This window comes from Betta splendens, chromosome 17, assembly GCF_900634795.4.
Source record: "Betta splendens chromosome 17, fBetSpl5.4, whole genome shotgun sequence".
NCBI classification, from domain to species: Eukaryota; Metazoa; Chordata; class Actinopteri; order Anabantiformes; family Osphronemidae; genus Betta; species Betta splendens.
The window spans coordinates 15,072,483-15,089,325 of record NC_040897.2 but is presented as its reverse complement, the minus strand read 5'-3'; the positions used below and the strand labels follow the sequence as shown (position 1 = coordinate 15,089,325).

General features: G+C 50.6%; 1 protein-coding gene across 1 annotated transcript in view; it reads right to left on the bottom strand.

Moving 5' to 3' along the window:
* tmeff1a (transmembrane protein with EGF-like and two follistatin-like domains 1a) overlaps positions 1-11,528 on the bottom strand; it is a 36,463-nt gene extending 24,935 nt beyond the window's left edge. Inside the window, exon 1 of the mRNA XM_029131366.3 lies at positions 10,892-11,528. Coding sequence (XP_028987199.1) covers positions 10,892-11,042 — 151 coding nt within the window. The 5' untranslated portion in view covers positions 11,043-11,528. The remainder of the gene's footprint in view (positions 1-10,891) is intronic.
* Positions 11,529-16,843: the final 5,315 nt, after the last annotated feature.

Below are 16,843 nucleotides of genomic sequence, written 5' to 3'. Positions count from 1 at the left end.
AGCAGAGGACGGGAGGTGACTGAGTGCAGAGTGATGCTGGAGCCGGCTGCCAGTCAAGGCTGCTCACACGGAGTCCTACTTCATTAAGGGTCCCGCGCCGCCCCTGTGAGTCTCCACCCGCCTGCCTCCCAGTGGTTCGCAGACCAGCCGCTCCCTCAGACGCACACTCAGACCAGGTAATGACGCTCATTGTGCCACAAATGGAGCATTCCCTTTCTACCACAACAAGCCGTTGGCTTCAGACGTCTGTGCTGGAAGTGGCTTTTGTGTGTTGGAATCATTATTATTATTCTGGTGCCACACGAGGCGTGGATGACACAGTGCGTCTGCATGAGGCTGGTCACAGACAGCAGGTAAACGCCTGCAGCCGGGACCGCAGGCAGACAGAAGCATCGCTGGCTTCGATGACCTGCTGCCTCAAACAGTACGGACCAGGTCTCACCAGCGTCTTTAACTGTAAATGAGCAGAAGTCCTTTTTCATGCAGAGCAGAAATGAGTCTGTTTCACTCGTTTCTGACTTTCTCAGTTCTCTGTTCTCTGGGTCACTGTCGGCTTCAGCAGACAAAGGATGCTCCTTGCCTTCGTTAGAGGATGTGTGGATCCACATTTGGTCTCCAGCGACTATTTTCACAGCAGTATTTCAGTCAAAAGTGTGTGTTCTAATGAAGGAACATGTACAGTGTGCAGCGAGAGACGCGCTCGCAGTTTGTGAAGAGCGACGAAGGGAATAACACATCAGGCTGCCTGTTTGAAGGCTCTGCTCACTGGAGCTGCTGATGAACTGCTGCACTTCCCCGGCGTCCTTTTAATGACGCCTGCCTTCAGTCTGAGCACATTTTTGTACAGGAAACGTCAGCAGCGTTAGCCTGCTGCTCCTCCACCTCCAGATGTTTGCAGCTGCACATCCGGTGCCGTAGGAGCGGACACCTCGTCACCAGCCTCTTTGTCATCGTCACCTCAGCGTGAATGAGCGTGTGTCACCCCCCCCCCACACACACACACACAACCAGGCGAGTCATTTGCATAATGACGCCCCACAGCTTCATACAGTATAATTTGTCTCAATATGATCTTGACATGTGAATCTGCAGCGTACAGTGTGTCAGTGTGTTTGCTCTGCTTGTTTGGAGCTTCCTTTTCTTTATGAAGAGCCACTTCACCCTCAGACCAATCTGGGTTTTATGTGTTATCAAAAAATGCTTCACTCGCTGCTCGACTATAAAAAGCAAAGAACATTAAGGTGGAAATATTCTGGTCTCTGATCTGCAGCCGACTGTGTTTTTACATTAACTTCTTCAATCTATGGAGCTGATGTACCATGAAGAGACGGACTCCTGATTCCCACCTGCAGAAGATCTCATCAGCTCAACATCACGAGGAGATTGAGTCTAATTAATGAGAGAGTGATGGAGTAATAAAAGTGTAGAAGTTAAAGCTCTCTCCTTCACATGAGGAGAGAAGTGGATCCAACAGGAAGGAGCAGAAAACCAACGCGTCTGATGCCAAATACGCACAGCTGCTCATCACGTGACAGAGGAAACGTGGATCTCTCACTGTGTTGCCTCCATCTTCTCACGTAGCTGAGATCTGCTCTGGTTTTCCAGGATCGTTTCCTGCTCTTTGTTGAGTCGACACGAGTCAACGTACAGTATGCGTTACTGGATCTGTTCCGTTCCCTCAGAGAACCGTGCGCTAACGTTTCCTCCCCCGAGCGTCGCAACGCGACAGAAGCGGTTCTGAACCATCGAACGCTCCTGTTGTAAATGAAGGTTTTGCATCAGTGTTTTCAATACGACTCGCATCTCTCCCATGATGACCATTACTTGTAGGGATTTTCCTTTGCAGACCGTTGCATTTGAATTGCCTGCTATAAATTGGCTTTGCTCGGTGAGGAGCTGCTCCCGTCAGACAGTCTGCACAAGCAGAGAGGGGCTTTTGTCCCGGCCGGGCGTTTCTCACACACTGTTTACGGCCTCTCTGCATGTTGAGACTGTTTATGAGCCTCGTGGACGTTGCTGCTGCCGGAGCCCGGGCCCGAAATGGGCCAGAACCTCACGTCGCTCCCAAAGCGCCAGAAGTGAAGAACGCACAAAGAGCAGGACTCCGCTTGTTGACAGGAACAATGCATTTAGAAAGCTTAATTATCAGCGCTGCGTTTTGCTTAACGCAGCTGTCACGAAGCTGGAGCCTCCACAGGTGAACGCAGGCGCGTCTTTGTGAGTCCGTCGTCCTGCATTTGCATTTCCAATCTCCCGCTCTGAGGCTGTTTTTGGCCGTTTTAAACATCTGTCAAAATCCATCTTCCCCTTCGCTCCCAACTCCAGTCTTCAACCTCGTCGCCTCTCAACCCGGCAGTCGTATAAATCTCCCAGACGATGCGTTAACGGCACTGCAGAGACGGGACATCATCAACGCGTTGACTCCCTTTTATTTCAGCGAGACGTTGGTCCGTCTCCTGGAAGACAAAGCGGGGATTTGTCTCAGACGCCGGAGAAGGAAACCGTCCCGCTGCCGTCGGCCTCCTGCTGGAGCCGTAAAGCTCAGAGAAGCATAAACAAGTGGCAGGACACAAAGCGCAAAGGGAGAGTTTGGGAAAAGATCAGATTCTGTGTCTGACGTTTTATGGAGTTCAGTTAAAGCAACAGATGCCAATGCAGGCTGCAGCTTCGTGGCCACAACCAGGCTTTAGTTTGGTGTCAGGACGGGATGTTGGACCTGATGCCATGTGACCAAACCCAGCAACCGAATGGAAGCGGGACGCGGTTAGCTTAGCTTAGCACAAAGCCCAGAAACAAAGGGGCCGGACTGCATTTCAACCCCATCTTTGCTTTAACACCCTGGTTTACAATGACGCACCAGCTGAAATACATCAGCATCTTATGGAAACCTGCATTTACAAACACGGACGCATGTACATTCACTAATTACATCCTTAACTCATTGGAGACATTTGTTGAGAGCTGAGCTCTAAGCTCATGAAGCCTGATCCTAATCTTCCGGAGCCTAATCTTTGAGTCGACACACTGACAGATTTACATGAGGTGCTTTTTCTGGGAGGCCTCCTCCCCCGCCTCCCCCTCCTCCTCCCTTCCTGCCTTGTTTCAGCACTGAATGGATTCGCCCGAAGACTCGCTGATGCGCGACTAATCGGGTCCCATTCTGATTCTGGGCACAGCGGCGGATGCCAGACCCCGGTCCCCGAGCTCAAGCAGTAAAGCAGCAGGTGATTTGCACTTGATGCATTTTAATTCCCGCGCCGTGTAAACGGGACTCGCCGCCTCCGCGAGTCGGAGGCTGCGGAGGCGGAGGCGTTTGACGCCGCTGTAGGTTCACAGAGTCGGCCCTGACTCCCAGCTCTTTGTCCGGCCGCGATCAATGAGAGTGGAAGCCAACCCTGAGCACTGCGGCAGCTAATGGCTTCACAACACGCCCTGTGGAGAATATGAGCCCCGAGGCTCACGGTAACAAAGGCTGAGGAGGAGAGAAGAACGCCGCGGAGCTGCAGACGTGCATAACAAACCACAGTGAGGATGATGTACGACGTCTGCTGAATTAAAACACAGCAGCGCTGAACTATGCATCACCTCTGGCAGGAAAATATTGGTTCAATCAATTCCTACGGAATAAATAAATGCATGGATTGGCCTCCGTGTACAACTTTGGCAGGAAGAATTCATCACCATCAGCCAGAAGCCGCTCTTCATCCTCTGGCTAATAACAAGAGTGACAAGACATAAAGACGAGCTCGGTCTTTGTGACAGTGCAGCGTTTACACTTTACAGTCAGAATGAATGCATGTGTGTCTGATGTTAATGCGTGAAGTGTGACGGCAACAGGAGGAAACTAAAGCCTGGACATCTGTGAGGAGACGTTCAATTAAAGGACCATCATTTTAACTGGGTTGGTTTGTTTTTCTGCGCAGAAGTTATTCACCAAAAATGTGTCTGTGTCTAATTTATAACAGACCTTGGTTGAAATAAAAAACATTTTAATGGCTTTAATGGAAAATTGTATGGACTAATTATGTCAATGATAATTTCACCTGTTAGAGGTGAAAATGAAATGAAAAACGACTATAAGCCACGTCTGAACTCTGTTTTTATGTGTTTCAGAGTAACAGAAAAATCATTGAATGTGTTTTTACATTTCCTGTTTTAATTATGTGCCTGTGTTGTAGCCTCAGTTCAAAATTAGGGGCTTTTAGACTTAAAAACTAATGGATTCATGATAATTGCCAAATTTACGGCCATATGAAAAATATGAAAAACATACTGCTTATAAAATGGAACATTATTTGATGGATTCTGAAAGAAACGCATTCTCGTAGTTTTCTTTGTGCTTTTAATGGAGGAAAAAATAACTCAAATCAAAGCTACAGTTTCCATGAATCTGAAACTTTCAAAAGCTGCTGCACATTTGAATGTTTTGAAGAAAGCTGCAGCTTCTGAGTGAGTCACACGCAAACGTGTGCCTGTTCAACCACGTCCCGTCACCGTTTTAGGCTCCAGCCGTTATTTATGACCTAATCAAAGCAACTCTCAGACCAAATGACTTGTTTGTGCACTCGTGAAGTGTTCAAATTCAAATACAAAACTTCTGATTGGCCTGAATGACCCACAGAAGGAAGGAAATCACCTCGTTTAGCAGCAGCCAATCAAAGTGTGTGAACTGTCCATTTGCAAGGTCGAACCCGGGTCGCATCTCTGCAGCCAATCCAGCCTCTACAGAGCGAACGCCTGGCAGCGAAGGCGCCCACACAGGAGGAAGCTTAATGCAGGCGAAGCTGCATTAACACAGTCTTAACTAAACCTCCTCTGGGGAGAAGGAGGTCTGAGAGCAAACAGAGCAGAAGCTCCTCAGTAAAGACACAGTACACACAGTGACGTCATCACACAGAGCAGGTCTGCCTTTAGTCCAAGCATCCGACAAATGACTGCAGCACAAACACATTCATGACCCCTTTGGATTATTTACTATTTTATAATCACTAAAATCAGTTCGAGCAGTTCAGCCACAAATGATGCATGTGAATTATGCAGCAGCTCGTTCAGCCAACGTCTGATTTAGACGCTGGTTAGAATCTCCATTAGTTTCAGCGCTTTGAGTCGATGCAGTTTCCTTTTGCACTTTGTTTATTCCGAGCTTGTCGTCGCCGCCGCCGCGCGTTTATTGTTTATTCAGCCGCTTCAGCGCCGCGATGACAAATGAGTCCGGCGTCAGCGCACTCCAGATGTAAGATGCTCTCCTGCTGCAGCTGGAAGCTCCGCGGACGCTCACACTCAACCACCACTGGGGTATTTAGCATTTTGATGAGCCCTATTTCTTTTAATCAGGCCACCGTCTCACGGAGAACCTGCCTCGGCAGCAGGCAGCGCTGCTCTAAATCTGACAAATGAGGACCGCGCAGTTCCAGCGCCTTCATAAATCTGCCATTCAGGCCTAATCTACAGAGCCATCGACGCACGCGGCATTACCTCCTGTAATTGACAGCCCACACATTAAGCCAGTGTCACAAAAATCATTTTAATTTCCTCAGTGAGGAGGTGGAGGCTGTCGCCAAAGCCTAATTGTTCTGTTGGTGAGACGCCCAGACGTCCTGGAAGATTAAGACGCGTGCGTCCATGACAGCGAACCTGGATCGGACCCGTGTGTTTCTGCTCCACCTGTGACGGAGGCTGCGTCCACCTCCTACCTGAACGGTCCTGAAGCACCACCAGTGCAGACTGGTGACAGACTGCTGGTTTCAGAGCTCAGTACTGAAGCAACTGGGCCGCGTGTGATCGGAGCTGCAGGCTGTGAAGTGGACCTGACAGCCGTGGAGGTGACGTCAGCAGAAGAAGAATCCAGGGCCCGCGCTCCTCCAGCAGAATCTCACCATGAACAGAATTTCAACTCTGCGCGTGAGATCAAAGCGGAGGATCAATCCACCGCTCACTGCTGCCAACGCTCACATCGCTGTCGACTCGCTCTCCGCCGCTGAACCCGAAGCCAGGTTTGGCCCCGTTTGAAGTGCAAACATCAGTGTGATTGGAGCCGGGACCCGGCGCCGCAGGGAGACGGGTCGTGGGCCGTTCCTGCACCTGAGGACCTGCAGGAAACAGCTGGAGACGTCCTGCAGCTCCACCACAGAGCTGGTCCGAGCCGCTGTGGGTCGGGTTTAAGCATGAAGGGGTCCATGGAAACGCGGTCATGGAGGCGCCGTCCTGGAAGGTCGCGGTTCCACCAAACGCACATCTTATCATCTGGGCCTAATTAAACTCCAGCGTCTGCATGCAGCCGGTTGACAAACAGCTTTACTGCCTCATCAAAGGACGCCAGTTAAAAGCGTCTCTCGCCTTTTAGCACAGCACATAATAACCGGCACACCCGGTCCGAACAGTTCCTTCTGAGCCGGAGAACCAGAACCAGCGTCCACGAGAAACGCGTTGCAGCTCGAACAAACCAGCTTTAATAAAACATGCTCCTATATCAGCTCGCTGACAGTTACTGAACACAAACCGGACCTGAGGCTCCACAGAACCAAGCTCTGGGATAAATATGGCGCTGACCCGATGACAGCGTTAGTTAAAACGCAGGTTAACTGCTGCTGCACATTAGAACCATGAGGCCGCATCAGTCCAGACGCTTCGCAGACCTGCACATCAAGCGTTCAAACAGCGGCTGCACTTCTTCCAACCTCGAAGTCGACTCAAACCCTCGCGGAGGCGCCTCCGTCCGGATCGATGGCGCCGGGGCCCTCGGGACCTCAACGCTGCATTTTCTGGTGGGCTCCTGTCAGTCACGCTGCTGACGGCGGGTGGGAGCAATAGAGACGTGAACTCTGATACCTCCGAGCCTCCGGTGATGAGAGCGGAGCAGAAGAGACGTCCTTGACGGAGACGCGCGAATCGGCCGCCGCCGCCGGGAAACTTTATGGGCTGAAAGTGGCTCCGGCGGCTTGAAAAGCTCAGCGCTAACACGCTGCTGCTGCTACACATACGCACGTGTGTGAGGCAGGAACCGGCCGCAGCTCGGCTGCTTTTCATCATTCAGTCTTCTAACCCGGTTCCGTGGGAAAAGTCACGTGGAAACGACTTTTACATCTTTTGTTTAGTGATTGTACTGAATCAATAACTCCTTCTGACAGACTCATATTCAGACGCAGTAAAAGCATCGGCCGCGTGTTTAACGACGCCACCAATCTGCAGATCTGCATAGAAACGACGTGGTTAGAAATAGGATTCATGAGTGTCTGCGGTGGTTGAGAGAGGATAGGATGAAGACGCTGCTCCTTCATCCCCGTTTGTTTGTTTCTGCTCAGTTAAATGGCTGCTAACAGCGGAAGCCTCCTTCATCCACATTCATTTCATTTTTTATATGAATAAACAAACCTTGAGGCACAAATGTGTTTTTGTCCAAAACAAGACTTTAAATAATAATAATAAAGTGTGCACTTCAGATGGCTGCTAACGGGGAAGAGGAAATCCTCCATTTGCTGCGGTTCCAGCGGCGCTGACCTTGGACTTTGCTGTAATATGAGGCCCAGATGTCACGTCTCTGCGCATCAGGCTCGTCCAGTAATGACTCAAAGGGCCTGAGGTGAAAACCTGCCTCTATAAACATCGTTTAGGTTCAGGTCGACCTTTAATTGTTCCATTACGGCGAGTTGATGGTTTGAAGGTGTTCCTGGTTTCCCAGCAGCCAGCGGGGCGTCTCTGCAGCCTCTGATGGCTGATTATTGAAGGAGGCCGATGGCCAGAGAGCTCCCATCATCAGCCGCTCTGCTTGAGAGCGGCTGCTAAACGGCTGAGAGCGCGGCACCAACGGAGTCAACACCACATCAATATTAATCTGGGGTTCATGTGACGGGCGGGCGCTTCCTCTGGATGAGTCCCTGAACGCATCGCCGAGGAGGTGCGGCCAAATTATACAGAGGGTTTCATTTATCTTGGCCACAGTGAGCGAGTGGGAACATAATCGGACTCCGCTCTGATTAGGCTCAAGAGAAGCTGCTCCACTGATTAAACACACCTCCGACTGGAGTAAAATACAACTTGGCTCCGCGCTGTGTGGAGAAACAGGCGACTGGACTCAGACGCTATCGCTGCTGTCTGCTTTTTGCTGACGCAGCAGAAAAAACACACGAGCGCCGTGTAGCTCAGGGTTTCTTTCACTACGCGGTACCGGCCGTTTGTGCCACAAGCTGTGGAACGGAAAGGTTCACTCATCTGCTGATCCGTGATAAGCACATACTCACACATGCTCATATAGAACATGGTGTCTGTCACATCGAAGCCGATGCAGAGACACTTATCACGAGACGACTGACTTTGTGAACTTCTCTTTCGATGAATGAGACCTGATAGCTTTAAATGGACGCTGTCAGTAGTTTAACAGTTAGTTGTCACTCTATGAGGAGATGACTGACAGGTGTTGGCAGATGTGTATTATAAACACTATGTGCAGATGGTTTTGGGGCTGGAGCTTCCAGCTTGCTCTCCTATGGAACCAGGGTCCAGTTCAGGTTCTGGTTGCATCCAACCAGGCTGCTCTTTTCTATCAGCTCAGCCCAAACAGTGCAGGCGGATGAGCCTGGTCCTGCTGTTTACTGGATTAGCATTTAGCCACGATGCGGCGCTCATCACTACCTGTCAGACACAGCCTGACACGAAGCTCCACTAATGATGGTTCCCCATCATTAACACCTGCTGGAGCCGAAAGAAGAGGTCGCGGGTACGAACGCCTGCTGGAGGACGCTTCGTGCGTCCGCTGACGGACGCACGCTGCTTGTGCTGAACATGTGCTTTCCAGAGAAACACGCGGCTCGAATCAAAAGCACCACGAAATGACACGGTGCAGCGACGAGCAGGGCAGCGCCGCGATCGGGCCCAGCTGTCAGCAAAACAAACGCACCCAGCGTTCCACATGACTTTGATGTCAGCGATTCCCACTCAGATTCATATTCATTGATCTCATTTGTTCTCAGACATGAGAGCCGGACAGGACGTCAATAACGGCCGTTCCGACAGACGCTGACTTCTGTCTGAACGCTGTGAAACGGGACAGTTAACCAATAACACTTGGTCCAGGGCTGCGAAACAGCTGTCAGAGCTAATGCTAATAGTTCATGGGCTGAGGCCTCACCACCCTGAGCTCCTGCTGTGAAACGCGTACGGTTCTAACGTCTTTGGAGCAACAACGTTGTTTTCATTCCCAAAACTTGAATCTCTCCTTCTGAATCACATCGCGGCGTCGGTTTCAGCAGAACCTTCCACACACGAGACCGACGTTTGAGCCTGAGGTGACAATAAAATGCACCAGATGCGTTTCATCCTTTAACCCTCTGTGTTCCTGTGCCAAACCTTCACCCGCTCGTCTTCGGGCCAAAACGCAACTGAACCACAAAGTTTCTGCAACTACAAAAGCGAGTTCAGTGTCAAAGGACTCAAAACACCCGCTTCTGTCACTGAACTGAAGGAAAGTAAAGTTGCTGCTTTGAGACGCTGACGTCTCCATGGCTAATTGTTCATATTAGGTTATTTAAGCTAACAAACCGGTCGGCTCTGCTCCCACACGCTGACACAGCAGCGCTGCTGCCATCTAATATTCATAAACACGTTGTGTGTGTATGCTGTTGTTTCCCTTTACGGCTGAGATTAAATATTAAAGAGAGAAGCGCGACGCTCATGTTAATGAGTGTAAGCTGTCACTCTGTAGCATCTGGAAGAACCCACCTCGCTCATGTTTTATTCATCCGTCACTAAATTGCCTTTTTCTGACACTCCTCTGTGTTTGCATTGAGCCGCGCCGCCGTCTCCCTCACAGACAAGTGCAGCGCGATGCTGATCTCTGCTCTCACACTGAGGCCGACACAAGTCGAGCATAATGCAATATTCTGCAGAGGCAAATGAAAAGGTTCCGACTCACTACACAAACCAAATACCTTGGGTTTTTTTAAGCAGAGAAAGTCTGATTCACACTCAGCGTCTTGGTGCACGACAATAACCTTGTTGCAGCTTAATGAATCTTGACGCCAGCATCCATGATAATTGACTGCACTGCTTCCAGAGCGCTGCTCGTCTGCAAACGCAACAAAAGGGGCTTTTTGCGTTTTGCAGCAGGAACAAACGAAATGGCTGGTGGCACTTTGTTGGAAGCAGCAGGAGCCGCGCTTCGGCTTTGAAGGCGAAGCGCGGCCCAGAGAACATTCTGCTGTTATGACTGCACACGAACGCATGCGAAACACGAGTCAGGCCGCGCGGAGACGGCGCCGGCGCTTTGCAGGAACTGGGTTCAGAACAAACACTGGTTTTTCATTTCTCAAAGTGGGCGACTAGGAGACGGGCCAGAGCTCAGAGCTGCAGCCTGTGGATCCTGGGCTCTGCCTTGTTTTACAGCATCAGTTGTGTCCAGAAATGTTTTCATATTTCTGACGCGCCCCCAGATCAATCGTTGAAACGACAATTGCAGCCTGCCTCGTTTTAACACATCGCTTTGCTAAACTGCAGAACACGGATGAAACTTTGTTTTACTTGTGATGAAGCAGATTAAACGGGAACTGATCACCAAATTTAGCATCTTAGAGCAATCACAACAAACACCCTGTGATGATCTGTAGGTCTGATATTTAACAGGTTTGCTGCATTGATTTTTCACCCTCCTGCATAATATAATATTAATGTGATCCCAGCTCTAAGTCAGACTAAAGACTGGAAACAAATGACGGCTCAGGATGAGACCAGCACAGAGCTGAGACCCCTGAGCTCATCTTAAATCGCAAAGGTCATTAACTCTATACTGAGCTCAGCATAAGTGAAGCACCGGCAGCTGGTTTGCCGGCGTTACGCGCCCGTTAAGGGCGTTGATTGCCTCGAAAGTGGCCTTTTTGCACGGCGGCTACACAGCTCCTACCTGCGCACTCCTTCCCTTTGCCTTTGCACTCTCCGCTGCCTGCGTTGTAGGACGCCCGAGCCTCCGACAGGCACAGCAGCGCGGCCAGCAGCCAGGCGGACGCCGCGCACCGCACGGCCGCGCCGGGACGCCTCCACGGGCCCGGCGACATGACGACGGCGCTCCGCTCCTGCGGTCACACACCGGCCGACGCGACGCGACGCGACGCGACGCAGCGCAGCACCGGGGTCCAACTAGTTACCGGAATCCCGGGAGGAGCGGCAGCAAGCGCGGAAAACACGCCGGCTGCCCCACGATGCGTCCCGCTGCAAAGAGCGCGAGAAACAGCGGCCAACTCTGTGGAGAAGCTGCAGGAATGCGCTGCAGATTCCGCGTTCAGGAAGCGTCGGAGGCGGTCCGGTTCGTCTTCGTCCGGGGTGGAAGCAGAGGAGGCACGCGCAGCATCCTCGCCATCCGTCACTCCGTCTCTCCGGGCAGATTTATCTGACGCGGTTCATGCCTGTCACGCGCCACGCACGCCCTGTCGCGACCCCCCACGTCCACGTCCACGTCCCCGGTGGCACGGCGGCTCCGCGCGGCAACGAAGCGGTTCGAGGCACCGGCGCAGCGGCGACGCGGTGCGTAACGAGAGCGGCAGCCGCGACCACAACAAAGAGATCCGGACTGAGGAGGAGAGGAGAGCGGAGGAGAGGCGGGCTGGTCACGTGAGAGGATGCAACGCCCCCCCCCCCACGCACGCACACACCTTAGACACAAATGAAATCCACACAATGCAGAAGGGCGACCATAAATAGTGCTTCTCATGCGGAGTCACATTTCATTTTCTACAAAAGAGGTCGAAGCGCTGCACTGACACTGAACACGGTCAATAGTGAAAGAGACGGATCCAAATCTTCATCCCCCTTTAACCAAGGCGTGTTGTCCCCCACATGCGTGACCCAGGTCTGTGTGGCAGCAGTCGTTCACCCACGAGGCTCAGGTGGTTCTAAATGGTTCTAGATGGTTCTGGACGGTTCTGCATGGATTGTTCTGCTCAAACCGACACTTTGTGACAAATCTGACCTGGGTTTGACTTTGAACCAAGGATGTTTGTCTGTAGCTGATACATGTTTCAGTTGAATCCCGGGCGTCTCACTCCATCTCTGCTGCCAGTGCCTCCGTCGGCTCAAACAGGACCCAGCTCCACTCATTAAACTCTAGTGTTGACTGGATTAATATTTACACAGCTCACGTTGGCTCCCAGATCCGTCCTGGGTTCTGCTGGCGCTGCACCAACGGGGCAGCACGCCGGCCTCCGTGCAGCTGTTAGCATGTAGCGCCGCCGTCACGCTGGGTTCTGGGTTCTGGGTTCTGGGTTCTGGGTTCCTCCCCCTCCCTCGTGCAGCACAGAGTCCTCTGTGGAGCTGTGGGACATAGATGGTTCCACGCTAGCGCTGTTACAGCTCCCCGGGCGCTATCGCCTCCCGCCAGACGGCCGCGTGGAGCAGGTCTGATCTAAATCACTCATAACGCCACTGATTGGCTTTGAGGACCAGGTTCCAGACCTTCAGGAAGGTGTGGAGAAGGCTGATTTATTTCACCTGGGACGGATACTGAGGTAACGATCCAAGAAGCAGCGAGCGGCACAAAAGATGGAGCAGTTGAAAATCCCACAGAGAGCGGGGAAACTACAGAGCAGCCCTCAGTAATGATGGACGCTCCGACCAACTTTAACATTTCAGGAGAATGAATCAAGAGGTGCTGAGGAGCGGCCCATTTTGTCCTGCGGTGCCGGTACCAGGAGGCTGAGGACCAGAACCGCCCAGCGAAGCCCATCCGTGATAAGAGCAAAGTGGCCGCGTTCAACTGATCAGCAGCAGAGAGCGTGGAGAGGCCTGAAGCTCATCTCAGCAGGCAATCAGCATCTCAGAAGAGGCTCCACGTTTCACACGCGTCCTCAGGATGAGCGTAGAAGATCTCTGATGGGTCCAATCAGCATCGAGGGCTCTCCATGAGCCAGTTCAACAGAGGAACTCAGGGTGTTAACAGAGACAAACCTCAGGCTAACGTATGAAAGGCCTGCAGGAAAATTAAATAAAAGGGCATTAGCATCAGCTCACATCTGCTCTTATCAGACGATCGACTCCTCCAGAAACACATTTAACATAATCTTTGATTTTCATGAAGCTTCAGCAAATATTTGACAAACCAGCAAATGGAGGGTTAAACTTAATGAGGCACATTTTGCGGGACGATCGCGCTTCTTTGCCGCTGAAAGGAGTCCTCGCTAATTTCTCATTAAGCTTTAGCTTTTATCTCCGTTTTATCTCTGCTTTAAACTGAAGATCGGGTTTCGCTGTCAGATTATCCAACCCACCATATGTTTCAATCCCACGGAGAATTACAGTTTACCTAGCGCTGATTAGAGCCATTACACAGCAACACAGTTTGTTTTACGGGTTTGGAACTTTCTATGATGCTAATTCTCTGTATAATTTGTTAAAAGCATTCATTTGTGAGAAGGTTTGTTACGGACAGAAGATCCTCCAGGACCAGAGTCTGGTTTGATGCCGTGGTTCTGATGAGTGTGAGAGTTGGTCGTTCCCAGATTGTTGTGGACATTTTAGCTTTGCGAGGTGTTTCCTGGTTTCTAGACTCTTACTCCACAGACAGACACACTATTTGCATCCCCTGCTGATGCTTCACACCACCTTTGAAGACTTGATTTCCAACCACCTGGCTTCAGGCATTCCTACAGAAACACATCGGGTCTGTTTTCTCCTTCGCCGTGTGCTCTGCTCTCTGTAACGCAGTGTAAATGGTGAGAATGGCTGCGAGAGGAGGAGGGATGCTGTGTGACTGCAGAGCCTAAATGGAAAGAAGGATGGCAAATCAGCAATACTAATTCAATTAGGTTCTGTGATAGTTATCTCTAATTGGCTTAGTGCATTTGTTGTGGACCGGCAGAGACTGGGAGTCTGTTGTCTCAGTGGCGTCGCTGCACGGACGTCTCATGGTAAGAGAGTAAAAGGGCAGGAAATTACCTGAGAAATAAAAAATTCAATGCAATTCACAGTTCGCTCTGACTCAATGACCTGTTGTTGTTTTCCAGCCAAATGAAAGTCTACGGACAGAAGCCTCTTCACCGATGATCAGAAACGTCCAGGTTTTTAGCTCTGATCCTGATCGTGGCGTGCGGACTTTAATTTCCTCCGCCATCTGTGGCGAGAGCTCCTCGTCACCTCCGCCGTCGATGACAGAGGGGAGGAAGGATTATCCGAAGCGAGGGAGGGGGCGACGTTAACCCTTCACTAATCGCCACACACCCAACAAAAGCTGGGGAAAAGGCTTCATGAGCTACTTCATCAACAATGTGTTTGAACTCTCCTGGAAACAAGAAGAACACGTATCTGAGGAGAAGGTGTGCAGACGAACGCCCTCGGTTTCATTCAAAGTGTTGTAGATGCACGATTTCAAGTCATTTAATGAACGTCTGTGGAGAGAAATGAGCTGGACTGTAGTCATTGTGTCAAACAGGTCCAGCTCCGTGGCCGATGGCCGCGCTGCTTCCTGCCTCGCCGTCCTGCTGTGCATGCTGAGCAGCCTGCTTCCCTTCATTAAATGCCAGCGGGTGAAAGGCCTCCTGCCTTTGGCTGATTGTGCTCCGCAAGGTGGAGAAGGTCAGGACACAATAGATGGAGGAGGAACATGGGAGGACGCATGGAGGTCAGGCGCTGAACAGCAGGAACGGATGCAGAGGTTGTAGCTGGATGACGAGAGGCTGGAGAAGAAGCAAACGAGGTTTGAACAGACCTTCCCATGTGGCGAGTTAAAGCAGGAGGAGGAAGCAGGTGAGTGGGCGGAGCCAGATGGAGGTGACAGGAAGTAGACAAAGGAAGGGGGAGGGAGACAGTGATGGATTATGATTCTGCATGTTAAAGGTAAATGACCAGATCTTATCTTTCCAGGCACATCATATGTTAATGGGACCCTTCAGAACTGTGGAGTCATCTCCCCGTTCGGCTCGTTTCACATAATTAATGACTGCAATAATATTTTAGTAAGCTGAGCCCGTCCTGTCCAGAAAGAAACGCCATAAACTGAGCGTGTTTCCAAGCCATAAAAATACATGAAAGACACCTTGAGAGTGTCAGTTCGTCAGATGAGGCGTCAGAGGAGGCGGTGGTGAGTTATGAGTCTCCAATGAGGACCAGATGAAAGGTGAAATGATGGACAAAGCAGATTAGTCAGTTCATCAGTCAGTGGCTGCAGCCTTGGACTAGAAAGAGGGCCAAAGGTCAACATAACTTTCATATGGGTAAAAGGAAAATTATGCACAAATCACAAAGCTCAAAAACTTCCCATGGAGAAAGTTCAAAAGCAGAGAATTAAAACCTGACATTAATCATCTTTCCATCAGGAAATCTGACTGAACTGAACACGTCTCAGGTTTTGCTACAGATAATTCATTCGCCCCCGAGTCCTGTTCCCCTTTTGACTCCGAGCCTGAAAAGGAAAGCGACTTTCTGCACCGTCTGTCACTGCGCCGTCGCGCTAATTGAAATTTGAAAGCTCGAATCTGTTGAAAAGACGCCGCGTTTCCATTTCCACTCAACCTTTCTGATCACAGTAGTCGACGACAAAATTGAACCAAGATGAGTCATCCTGATGAGACTTCATTCAGCGTCTAATGAACGGCGATGCGATGTGCAAATCAAACGTCTCTCTCTAATTCACACTTTAATGACGCCGATCGCTTCATTATTGGATGAAAAATCTTCAGCTCCGCATGAACCTGGGATTCAGGTTTCAGATTCAGCTTATTAAAGAACAGCATGCAGCTTCCCTCTGGTTTCCCATCATGCCTTGCTCTCCCTCATCGTGGCGCATACACCGCCCGTGACCACCCCCATCCTCCATCCCACCCCACCTCCTGGTCACAATCAATTTAGGTGGGCCACGGACCAGAGATCACTCCCACCACAGCAAGTCCTATTGATTTGACCCCCCTAACGTGTTATGAAGTCTATTCGCTCACGGACCATAAGAAAGAAATCGCCTGCGCCTCACGGAGCAGAGAAAGCGATACAGCCTGGTAATAAAACAGCTGGGAAGCTGAGCCAAAGGCTGAGAGGTGACAGACGTTCATGGAAATGTTCCTCCAAGCTCTGACTCAGTTGGATTTAAATGCACATTAGGAGCAATACATTAAAAGTGTATCAATTATTGCTTTTTCCACTATTATATGTCCAACACTGTGATTTCATTCTTGGTTCTGCACTGGCTTAAAGAGGAGATGACATGTCTCACCTCTGCAGCTGGGTCCTCCAGCCTCGCTGCTCTTCTATAAGCAAAGGCGGATAAGAACAAGCCAGTGCATATCTGCATTTGTTAATGAAGCTATATAAATATGCCACATTAAATGAAGCTGCAGACATAAACTGCTGGGGCCTTCAGGACGACTCCAAGGCCTGGAAATGTCTCATCGGGTTCGGCCTGGCCCTGATTGAACGAACCCGAAGGCTGCCTCTTATGGCGCTGTCAGTGTGTGTATCTCATTCAAAGGAGAGCAGGAATGTTGATGGGAATCTATTGGCTTCTCTCTCCAGCAGACTAAGGAGCACAGACAAGTGTTTTCCTCCGCTCAGCGGCTGCTCAAGGACTTCGGCCTGTGACCGCTGCCTCGCAGCTCGTACGTTTAAGCAGAAACTGGGCAGGCGACGACTTTGAAAGTCGGCCGCTAAAGTCATCTCCCGTCAGAGCAGCTGCTCATTAACACGAGCAGAGAAACGCACGTCATCACTTGTGTTTTCATTGGAGCTAAAAAGAAAAGCAAGACGCAGGTGAAATGTTTGATTTGTATTCACAGTTCGTCCGTACGCATTAAAAGTTCCCTTTAAAATGCAGAAGTAGGACAACAAGCCCCTCAGGCAGGTGCAGAGTGATACTGAAGATAATGAAGATGAATCAGCC